Genomic DNA, 12,937 nt, shown 5'->3' with positions numbered 1-12,937 from the left:
GAAAGTAATCTATTATTGGATCTCTTATAAATATTGATATCAAAATATCATGCAAACTTTTTTGTTTTGTCTGATTAGGACACTGCTAGTCTTATTCATACAGTATATGTGATTACATTTATTGCTTTAACAGCTTGCTGTTAACAACTAGGAAGATAATACTGTATTGCTGATCTGAAGAAAACTTTTTAACATTGTGCTTAAAAGTGTTAGTAACATGTGTCAACAGTAACTCACCGTCATCTCGTTCCAAACCCAAAAAACCTTTGCTTGACTCCAGATCACAAAAAAATAAATTATATATATATATATATATATATATATATGTATATATATATATATATATATATATATATATATATATATATATATATATATATATATATATATATATATATATATATATATATATGAAATGAATGAATGAATGAATCTATTAAAAATAGATTTAAAAGAAAAACAACTTAAAATTAATCCACATGACTTCACAGGTTTTTTTCTTAGTTTTATGAGGTGATGTGAGCATTTTGCATGTGGGAGTGTTTTTTCTTTTGCACCTTGGAAATGCAAACTTGTGCATAAATAAATAAGTAAACAAAAAGACCCCAAAGAAATAACAGAATAACAGAATATTTTATGGAATATAAATATATTTTTCAAACATTTTTCTGTAGAATTAAATATTGTATATGATATAATACAAAAATGACATTGAATAAATGAATTCTAACGCAAACACAACAGAATAAAGCAAAAAAACTTACATGGTCTAACAGGATTGTGCTTATTCTCTTCATGAGTTATGGGTGTGTTTTGAGCATAACATGCATTAAAACAACCAGAGTCTCGTCTCCCATTCCCTTTAAGAGTCAGTTGCGTAGCTCACTGGTGCATTTGCTATTTACATGGCTGACTTTGTTAGTGGAAAAACTGACCGCTTCACTAGTGAGAAAACAGTTAAACAGATCATCTGCGTGAGGATAAAGAATGAGCCTCCTCCAATCCGCCTCTTTACTTTACTTCTACTCTTTACTTTACTCCTTTACTTTTGTGGAATAAGAAAACGGTGGAAACTCACTCCACTGAAGACATCCATTAGCTTACATATTAATTCTGTTTGTTAAGCAAAAAGATTTGTTTTAAAACTATTTCAAAATTCAGTTCTAATTTCCAGCAAACAAATAAATGAACAATAATAACAAAATGTGGTCAAAAAAGTTATATCCAAACACACGTCCTATTTTTATGCCCCATATGGTGATGCATACATCTCTAAACCCAACAGGTGGACAAATCTTAACTTGTTTTTATTAAAACAAATATAAATATGCGTATAATAAATAATACTGCTAATAATAATAACATTATAATAAAATTCCGATTGTCACAAATAAACTGAAAAAAGCTCCCAGACATGAAGGCATGCAGGTAATGGTTTTTATAGTAAAGTGGAGGTAGTGGTTTTGTAGTAAATAATAATGTTTGTAACATTTTAATTCCTTACTTTTTTCATATGTAAAGATATTTGTGTATTGATGTACAGCCTGTGAGTTTAAGTGTTTGAACCTGCATAGGCGCATAACTAATGCGCTCTGCGCTGGACTTTAGACCAGCTTTTAGTTGGTCAATGGCACATTCTATTTCAGTTCAGTTAAAACACCTCCTTTTTTAGACCTGCACACCCATGAGTCCACAAAGTGGTGCAAATGGATTTACTAGTTAAACAACGTGGCGCAAAACGTGAAAATTACTGTTGCGCTGGTTAGAAAATAGCAACAACAACATACAAATCTTGCGCTTTATTGCGCCGGGTGTATGGGGCCCCTATATCTTGCAACGTGAAATTTCTATCCTTCTGACATGCCAATTAACTTTCAATTTGCCATTTTGCACACCTTGTTTTGATCCATTTCCTTTAAGTAAATCAAATAAAACTTTTTTAAAGTACAAAGAAATCTACCATCTACCACCTAACTAAAATAAAGCTTGCATCAAACACTTATTCATGCTCTCAGAAAAATATCTGAATTATAAAAAAATTGATTAGCAGTGCTTTTTGTTCTCTCGCTATATCTCCAAGATCCTCCACCTCCACTTTATCGCTGATTTTTCCTCTCCTCTTTGGTTGTGTTGCTTTCTCTCTTTCAGCAGGGGGTCTGACACACACACACACACACACACACACACTCTCTCTCACACACACAGGGGAGGGGGCACAAAACCAGCCAGGCAGAACCGACAGAGCTAGAGATGGAGAGAGAGAGGGAGAACGGGAGAGAAAGAGAGAGCCGGGCCTCTGATTTTGTGACAGCCAGCAAAGGGAAAGTGTTCCCCTGGGAAAGGGAGAGCGAAGAAGACTGGAAAAGAGGGAGAGAAAGAGAGAGGGAGATAAGAGGAAAACTACACTGAAGCAATGGAGGAGAAAAACTGTCACAAATCGACACTTCCACCTAGCCAATTGGATCTGTTAGACTCCTACAAACTGCACGCGCGGCATAGGATGTAAAATCCACTGGCTCATGTACACATCTAACATTTCTGTTGTGTTTTCTTGAATTTCAGGAGGAGATTTCTCTGGCAGTCCTTATTCCCATCCACAGTATTCAACATACAACGAGTCTTGGAGATTTGCAAACCCAAGTCTATTAGGTAAAGACTAGATAAATGAAAGGATGAAAAACTTGCTCTGTTGATGCGTTTATAGTGATGGGTTTAAAACTATAATTCAGCCGAAATGAAAATTTTGCCATTGTTTACTTATAATCATGTGGAAGTCTGCTTTTAACCCTAAAAATGTACATTTCAGATCTTTTAACGCAATTTCAAATGATTTGTTGGGGCGGCACGGTGGCTCAGTGGTTAGCACTGTGGTTAGCAGAGGGTGTTTCCCAATACTGGAAACATATGCTGGAAAAGTTGGTGGTTCATTCCACCGTGGCAACCTCTGAAATAGAAACTAAGCCGAAGGTAAATTAATAAATGAAAATGATTTTCAATTCTGAACTGTTAACTCATGCAAGAACCAATGAACATGGATTAGATTTGCAAGGTTTTGTGAAAAGCTGGTAAGATTTTACTGTTGAACTTAACTTTGGTTTGCTTTTGTAAAACGTATGGACTACACTATTGTTTAAAGCTTTTAGAAAAAAAATAAGGTAACACTTTAGTTTAGGTCACAATCCATGCTATTAACTTTTGACTTAGGCCCACACGAAATCTACGCGCTCAGAAATCTGCAGATATTTATCCCATCTGATGAATTTAGATGATTTATTTACAATACAGTTTGTGAGATAAAATTTTCTGTCTTTTAGTAGATATATTAAATAAGAGACTTGCTTTGTTTACCAAATATTTATTCATTCATTTTCATATTCATTCATTTGGCATAGTCCCTTTATTAATCAGGGGTCACCAAGTGGATCTAATTGAATTTGCATTGGAAACATTATATAAAAGTTAAAAAGGTGTTATTTGTTTATTTCATATTTCAGTTTTTAGTTGCCATACTCCCAAAATCATTTGGCATAAATCCGCAGATTTTATACAAAATTCTGCACAGAAATAGCAAAAAAAGTCCACAGATTTAGTCCGGCCCTACTGATTACCTGCCTTATTAACTGTTCATTTGTAGTTAAGTTCGATCTTATGCTGCATCCCTTTTCTTACCCAAAACCTAAACCCAACTTATGACCTTACTAACTATTAATAAACAGCTAATTAGTAGTTTATTAGGCCAAAAGTCTTAGTTAATACTGTGAATTGTGACCAAAGCTACATTGTTACCGAAAATATTATTGCTATCTTCTGTGAATTTTACATTACCTGATTTTCATTGTTTCATGTGTGTGTTCTGTTTTGCCAGTGTTCCAGCAGGAGTACGGTTCTTTACTAGGCTCAGAGAGAGCAGCGTCATCGGGACTATTCCCTGGTCAAACTCCACAACCCACAGGTATTAAAACAGCCATTAGATGGAAGAATGAAATATGTGTCTTAGCCAACTTATTGCAAAAATGTAAAAAACTTTGCTCCGGGTACATATGGTTCACATTTTAGATGACAAATGCACTAGAGGGCGCTGTGTAGATTTTTGCAAATCTGAAATGTCTTACTCAGAGTATATTTTGTTGTATGTTTCAGATAAACATTCTTCTTGTACACATCCATGAGAAGGTGGCGCTTGTTGTACAGATCACCTAGCGAACCACTGACCTAAACCCTTCCCTAAACCCTCAATACTGTTTTTAAAAGCAAACATAAGAGAAAAGGGCACTGCGATAACATAGTTTTACCTTGATTTTACATGCAGTTTTTTTCTTTTGTGGAACTGTGCTTCACTCAGACTCAAACACAAGAGCTTTACAACACTGTACTTATTACTAGAAATTGCAGTATGTTGTACTGTACATTTGCGGTTTACAAAAATGTCGGCTGAAACACATATTTCATATTTGGGTGGTTTGAAGAAACATTGTTAGTTTGTACTGTATGTGTGGTGCACAGAATGAGTGGTTTAGAAGAACCTCCCGGATCAGCAAAACCTCATTCTGACACATCAGTCAAAAGCAAGGTGAAGGGCCACTGACTTAAAAATATATGTGTTATATGAGTGTAAGAAAGAGCTACAGCACTGACCTTAGGGTTCCCAACGGGGAAGGAATACCGTGGGGATTTTATGGTTCTGTGGTGTCAAGACAGAGACCCTGATCTGACAGAAGTTTGACAGTGTTTGTGTGAAGTGATATATGACATAGTAGAGTGTCTAATAGGGCTAGGCAATATAGACATAATATAAAAATCAATAGATCAAATATATGTATTTGCTTTTACCCTATAATTAGAGGGGATTACCAACCAAATGCAGTTTCCACTATACAGCATAAGCAGATCCTTTTATGATATAAAATGCAGTAGATGGTGGAAAATGTTTTAGATTTGAAATCCATTTGCTGCATTTAGCAAAATTATTTAGCGTTTAGCATTATAAAAAATCCAGAAAATAATAAAGTTGATTATATTTTAAAAACGATTAAGTTAATTAAAGGGATTTGTGTTTGAACAACATGAAGGAATTGTGTGAAACCAGTGCTATCTTACAGCAATGCGTAACGTTTTGATTTAGTGGCTAATTCGTATGAATTCGTATGATCTCATTTGTACAATTTAGTATGATTAGCTTATTCCCCAGTGACGGTTGGGTTTAGGGGCAGGGTTGGGTGCCATGCCTCCTTTTTAAAATCGTATATTTTCGAACTTGAATGAATTCGTACGAATTAGCTACTAAACTGACAAAATGTAAAATAGTTAATAGCACTTTTTACAGTGTACTAATCTATGCATAAGAGAAAAAAAACTTTTTTTATCGTTTATGAGGAGTCAATTATCAATACTTAAAATAAAAATAAGTAAAAACTGTTCACTAATAAAGATTTATGTGTGAATCAAATTTTAATCTTAAACAGTTTCCATTGTTAAACAAACTTTTATTTTAAACTAATTGCTCTACCTGATAATGTAGCATAAATCATTGTGAGATATTTTCAGAAATAGTATTTTGTAATATCAATTACAGACAACAGCTAAATTTTACACACACACACATACATATATATATATATATATATATATATATATATATATATATATATATATATATATATATATATATATATATATATATATATATATATATATATATAATTTAAATGTTATTATATGAAAATGTTGAACAGACTGAAGTTATGTACATAACAACAGTGAATGTTTACATCAGTTCAGTCAATGTTAGATAGACCCTGTCTGATAGAAAATATTATTAAAAATATAATATAATATAATAACCTGCTTCTGGCCTGAACAGGTTTTCTGAATTTTTCTGAATTAACTAAATCTTCTTTCTTTCTTTTCATACATGACCATCATTAGTAGTTGCTGCAGTATCTACTATTAGTCATTGATTCTGACCATTAAATAAAATGACATTTTTTAGGACATAACTTAATGTCATTTCTGTATTTTACTTTCATTTTACGAGACAAACACATCTTACAGAGAAAACAGAAAGGCTGTTTTTAATGATGGTATAAGCTTTTTATGGAGCTATTAATGCCAATAAAGAACCTTTATTTTGAAGAGTGCATGACATTTTGATATACTTCACACTTTCAAATGTTTTTACAGGAACATAAAAGCTACTTAATCACACTCACCTAGTCCTCTTCCAGTGAAGACAAATGCACACATCCACCATATTTCTCACAATTTTCCTCTTTTTACTCCAGCAACAAAGACTAAGTAGCGCATCTGTCCTTCCAGTATGTTATACCCCACACTCATGCCTGCTGTCTAAAGTTAATGAAGAAAAATAATCCCTGCTCAAACTAACTATGATACTGAAGACATTTCATCATTGATGGTCCATCAGCACTTAATGCCAAAACAGACTGATCAGGATGGATTATGTGCCTTATAGAGGATAAATGGTCTTTTCCAGGTGGAAACTGAGCTGATGATAATGTTGTCATTTCATATAAGAGGAAGGGTGACATGATTGTGGTAGACTGATAAATCAAAGTACCCTAGCCTGTATACATCCAGGATCCTGTAATCACATGGATCTTTTTAGATTATGCATTGCTTTTTTAGTTTTTATTTTAATCTGATCAGAAATATTTTAGTTTCATTTTAGTTTACCTGCAGGGAGTAAATATAAATAAATGTAATACCGCACAATTTAGTTATGTAAGATGACACAATATACTTTGGTTCAAAAGATATTCAGTATGGACCACATTAAATTGATCAAAAATGTCATTTAATCTATCTACACCGTGCCCAGTGGGGAATCTAGATAGCCCGCCAGGCACACTGTTGATAGATTTTGGTAGCCCGATTGAAAAGGCAATAGCTCCAAGACTTCGCAAAAGAGCCTTTTACATTAAAACATGCATAATTCTTATGCATCACAATGCATGTGCTGACCTGTATTTGTGTTGCTTTTTGTAATTGACCCTGTTATAGTAGGTTTAACATTTTTTAAATTGACAGTTATTGACTGTTTTATTTAGGTTGAGTTAATTCTCTGGAAACTATGGAATTCTGGATTCTTGGAAACTGTGGAAATTAAAAATGTAATATAGAAAACATATTAGGGTCATTGTTATTGTTTACATTCCTCAAAATGGTCTTTAGCATGGCTGCACCTCCCATGGCCAATGTCTTTTTAATTTTTGATGCTCAAAATTCATTGGCTGATAGCAGCCATGTTTTTTGCTTTTATTGTTATTGGTGCACTTTGTACAAAGTTCCTACATTTGAAATTACGAGTAGATGGACTAATGGTTGCATAGTTAAAACCATGTTTTCTATGTTACTGCACATCATGTGGCCAAACCACGCTTATTAATGTGACCTGAGATCGACTTTGGACTTACTAGTCTCATTTAGGAGGCATTCGAAGGGTGCTGCATCATTGTTCTCCGGTTTCTCCCACAGTCCAAAGACATGTGATATAGGTGAATTGAATAAACTAAATTGGCCATAGTGTATGTGTGGGTGCGAATGAGTGTGTATGGATGTTTCCCAGTACTGGGTTGCAGCTGGAAGGACATCCGCTGCGTAAAACATATGCTGGATAAGTTGGCGGTTCATTCTGCAGTGGAAACCCCTAATTAATAAAGCGACTGAGCCAAAAAGAAAATAAATGAATGAATGAATGAATGAATGAATGAATGAATGAATGGCCAAAATGCCTACATGCATTTCATTGTCGCTACTTTTTACAGTGCCTTTGAAAATGTGTGACTCTGATGCCTAGCAAAAAAAAAGAGCCTAAGCATAGCTTGCTGATAAAATAAACAAGACTTTACCTCAGACATGTATCTCAAAACAACATTTTCATTGTAGTGAAAAAACTTTGCTCTCTTGCTTGCCGTAAAAAGCAAGAAACTAGTGGCTGACTAGTGCACAATTATAGGCTTTATTGCAAAAATTGCATTTCTAGGGTACTGACGTCATAAAATATGACAACAGACATTCAAAGCTTAATTCTGAAATCTAAACTAATCTGATTCTAATATATAAATATGAAGAAACAAAAAAAATAATTCTGTACATGAACAGCCAAAATGACCGCTATGGCCATTTTAGAAGTTCTGGAATTCTGATTCTGTTTTATTTATACTCCTAATGTTTTTGCTATCTCTTTGATGGGTTTGTTTTATTTTTTTAGCCTAATAATGGCTTGCTTGACTGATAGTGATAGCTTTTTGGATCTCATTTTGAGAGTTGACAGTAACAGACTTCAAATGCAAATAGCACACTTGAAATGAACTCTGGATCCTTTTATCTGCTCATTGTAATTGAGACATTAAGGGTATAACACACACCTGGGCCTTGGCTTAGAAGCCAATTGTCCAATTACTTTTGGACCCTTAACAAGTGGGAGGCACATATGAAAACTGTTGTAATTCTTACACCGTTCATCTGATTTGGATGTAAATACCCCCAAATTAAAGCTGACAGTCTGTAGTTAAAGCACATCTTGTTTCATTTCATTGTGTTGGTGTATAGAGCCAAAAAAAATTAATATATGTATTTATATATGGTGAACAATGAGCTAACTTGTTCTAACGTGTTTCTAACTTTCTTGTTCTAACTTGAGCTAACGTGTTTATTAACTGTATTTCTCAAAATTACAAAACAAAAAAAAGTGTTTCAGGGTGGGTAACAGGGTGGACATGCTATGCTTTACCACAACAGTAAACTACTCTGAAATGTTAAAAATAAAAGAAGATAAAAGAGTGAGACTAACTCTACTTCTTGTAGACAGTTTCTCTCCATAATTATGAGAATTGGTGAGAATCATGTGACTAGAGGAGCAATCAGGGGTCATTTTATGGGGATTGCAGTTAAAGTAACAGGGGGACATTCATTTCAGGGACACACATTTATTTAAGGATCTGATCAATATATTTGAATTATTTTTAAAAAATGTATTTGGTGAGATGTGTATATATATATATATATGACAATTCAAAATCAATTAAAAAATCTAGTATTTATTAGCTATAATATAAGTTAAGTATAAAAAGTTATATCTATAACTGAACGTAAGCGTACATGACCTGGGACATGGCAATTTAGCTACTTGCACTGAAATTTTGAGCATCTATCATTGTGTCCTATTGTGGAAATGGGATAATCTATCTGACAAGCTTTAAGGAATTTTAAAAAATGCATTTTTAAATATTCTGTGCCATATAATGCCTTGGGGACACAAATGGCACCAAATAGTAGGGATGACACTGTTACTACTAGCTTATAATTCTGATGACTGACTTTTTTTTTTTTCTTTTTACACTAGGATCTCCATACTACTATAGCGCAGCCACACGAGGAGCAGGAACGGCTGCGACCGCAACTGCCAGTGCTTACGACCGTCACTGACCAGCCAGACAGAGACGTCAAGGAGCGGGAGACACAAAATAAACAAAGAGGAACAAAGAGAAGGGTTTGATAGCACCCACACAAGACTGCCTGCGTATGGAAGAAAATAAGGGGAAAAAAGCTGAAAGAAAGAAGAGGTGACAATGTTTTCCTGCCAATTACAATCAATGGTCCAATCAGTAGCTTCATCTGATGTGTCTAATTTCTGTTCATTAGTGGAAAGCAAACCCCCATTCACCTGTTTCCCTGTGGTCTCAGCTCACACTAAAATTGTTAATGCTTTGATTTATCTTCTGTCATTAAAGCCTTGCTTATCCTATCGTCTTTGCATCTCTATGCAGTCTGTTCTAATAGAGATGATCAGGTGTTGGGAGTTGGTACCAGACAATCTACTAGTGGCAGCTTGAGATGACTTACACAGTTTGAGTTCATTTCATCAGTTTGAATGTGGCATCGTGCTAAAATCATCAATTGTTTTGAGAGAACCTAAAGTGAAGAGAGATTCAAAAGAGTCAGACAGATAACTCAGGTCGGAATATTGGCATTATTCACCATAAAATTAGCCAGCGTGAAGGACAGACCCATTTTACTATTGATCATGGGATGCTTCCATTTGAAACTGTTATGGTCGAGTCAGGAGAGATATTAACCGAAAGATGCTAAAATGTGTAAGCACAGCCCTCAGTTTTAATCTAAAACCATTTATGGACTTGAAAATAAGGGCATTTTAGCATTAGCTACAGCTAAAAGTGGGATTGTTTTGTGTAATATGTTGGACATTAGCAGCATGTTGTCGTCATGAATGAAAGCATCTGTATTTTAAAGACTTCTCTCCTTCCTCTGTGTAGATAAATACTATTTACGTATGTACAGAATACTCTTATTCAGCTGTACATTAGTAAGATTTATAGCTATTTATGATGGAGAGTAATATATATAATTGTGTGTCAAAGTTTACTGCAGACTAATGCTACAATGCTACTGCTAGCTAAAGATGTTGCTGTGGAATTCATAGCCGTTTTCTTTTCAATCCCTAATGATTCATTCCAAACGCAAATCAGTTCCAACTCTAAGAGCTTGCTGGCATTGAATGGCTGGCAAACTTCTGTTTTAGAAGGGAAGAATGGTTAGCGATGCTAACTTCCCCAACAGGAAGTAACATCATACTGTCCGTCCCTTTAAAAAATCTCTTTAGCCTCCCCAAAGAAACTCTTCAGTAGTGAAAATAGACACTCGTAAAAGCACAAAGTGATAAATCTGTTATCCGGAAGTGATATTTTCGTTCTCTCCGAGTGTTTTTATTTTGTTTTTTAAGTATTCCATTCATTCATACTGCGCCAAGACAATGCATGAGACCAAGGTGGAGGCCTTACCAAACTCTCTATGTAGCAACATCACGCTGTACATCCTTCCTATTCGTCTGTCTGAGATATCCTGTACATCTATCATTTACAATGACAAGAGCTTTTGATATCATTATTGACTGATATATTGATATCTAATTTTAGATTCTAGTAGACGAGAAAAGACAAATGTGTGCTTTATTTAGCTATTGTCTGTGATGAGTGTTCCCAGTTTTTGATTTCCTTGTTTTTTCTTTTCTTTCTTTTCAATACACTGTGCATTGCTGAGTAGCTTTTGAAAAAGGAGAACACTGTAGTTTTAGTAGTGAGTCACAAGCACCAAAACTTTGATGTGAAATAAGAAAAAAAAAATGACAAACCTATGAATATATATATATACACACATATATATATAGAAGTTGATAGTTTTTATGTTGTTGCTCTGGACTGTAAAGTAGTTATAGGATTACGTTTGTTTGTAGACCATAAGTTGCACGTTATGCAACTCTAAAGAAACCCTTGATGCCGTTCACCACTAAGGACTACTGGTGAACATTGACCTTTTAAACTTTTAGTCAGAGGCATTATGAACCTGAAGTACACCAGCTGAAATCAAGGACAGTGCCTTTATTTTTCTACCGAGTCATCCAGAATGACCACGCGTCACTAAATTCAGAAACTGTCTGCATGACGTAATGAGATCAAAGCTTGACCGACCAATCAACAAACAAATGCCGCTGCCCACATATTTTTTTACACGATAATTTTACAAACTAATTAAGACCCAGCAAACAAACTTGAGGCAAAAAAATATGTATTTTGATTTACAATTCAACAGTTATACATAGTTATTCATTAAATAAAACGTCTTTTTATCATATTAATCCTTACCTTCACCATAGAAACAGATTCAGAGTTAATGATTTTACATAATATGAGAGGATGTTTACATGACTAAAATTAAAAATGAAAAGTTTTGTGTGTTTTGAACAGTGTTTTGGGAGCCTGAAAATTTACATTTTCTATATTTTTTGAAAATGATACATTCATCATCTTTTTGTAGACTACAAAAAGACAAATGTGTGAATTTTTTTACATCATGTGCAAGTTCTTGATAACCAAAACAAAATGGTGGACTACAGGACAGTATGGTCCAATCCCAATTTTAACCCTTAGCCCTGAAAAGGTAAGCTGAAAAATCTCTCTTTGGAGGGGTATCTAGCCCTTCCCCTTAGCCCTACAGTAAGGTGAAGGTGTAGGGCTAAGGGGAAGGGCTAGATACCCCTCGAAAGAGATATTTTTCAGGACCACACTCGAAACCAAGGGGTAAGAAAATTTACCAGAATACACCAGCCACAACAGCAGCATGGCTGCACCCGGAAGTCAGGAGATGCAGAAATGAGTATTTTTTGTCGTTATTATGAATTTTTACAACAAACAAACATGATTTAATACATTTATAATCACGTTAGTGTTTTACCGTCATGCTTTAAAAATAAAACGTTAAAATAAAAAACGCTAAATTTCTGTAATCCCTAATAATAACTTCTGTAAAGAGGTCCCACAACATTCTGTCACTCGATGACACTCGAATACCCTGTCAGAAAAGTCTAGTGACTGGTAATGACCTATTTACAGTGTCTGGTATAACGCTAATGTTGTCTTCTTGTGTTTACATGATGAATTTGGCCACTGTGTAAATGCGCGGTACAGTTATGATCTTATTGCCACATTATATTGTCACGATAACATGATATATGCCTTCAGTGATGTCCTGAAGATAAATACCAAAAAATAAAAATAAATAAAGCTACTGGAATGACTACAGAAGTCGCGATTGTCAATCTCTAATGAAGCAAGAGCTCACGATGACATATGATGACGTGTGCAGGTGCGGTAGTGGTGTCCCTTTTCTTAGGGGTAAAATTTGTGGCCTTTCCCCTTGACATGGGCCAAGGGGAAGGAGAAGGGGTAGGGGTACAATAATAGAATTGGGATTGGGCCTATGTGGTCAGGCACATAGGCTGTGTCCGAAATCACCTACTACTCAGTAGGTACTGCATTTTAACAACACTCGACAGTTAGAAAAGTACGTTCTATACAGTATTAATGTGAGCAGTATGAGTTGAACTCGAACGTACTACATT

The 12,937-nt window shown here is 34.7% G+C and overlaps 1 protein-coding gene across 1 annotated transcript in view; it reads left to right on the top strand.

Moving 5' to 3' along the window:
• The window catches only part of pax5 (paired box 5), an 85,794-nt gene extending 76,074 nt beyond the window's left edge, over positions 1-9,720 (top strand). Inside the window, exons 9-11 of the mRNA XM_056481414.1 lie at positions 2,563-2,649; positions 3,866-3,952; positions 9,365-9,720. Of these exons, the coding sequence (XP_056337389.1) occupies positions 2,563-2,649; positions 3,866-3,952; positions 9,365-9,447 (257 nt within the window). The 3' untranslated portion in view covers positions 9,448-9,720. The remainder of the gene's footprint in view (positions 1-2,562; positions 2,650-3,865; positions 3,953-9,364) is intronic.
• Positions 9,721-12,937: the final 3,217 nt, after the last annotated feature.

Source organism: Danio aesculapii, chromosome 1 (assembly GCF_903798145.1).
Source record: "Danio aesculapii chromosome 1, fDanAes4.1, whole genome shotgun sequence".
NCBI lineage: Eukaryota > Metazoa > Chordata > Actinopteri > Cypriniformes > Danionidae > Danio > Danio aesculapii.
This window is presented reverse-complemented; position numbering and strand designations above follow the sequence as displayed.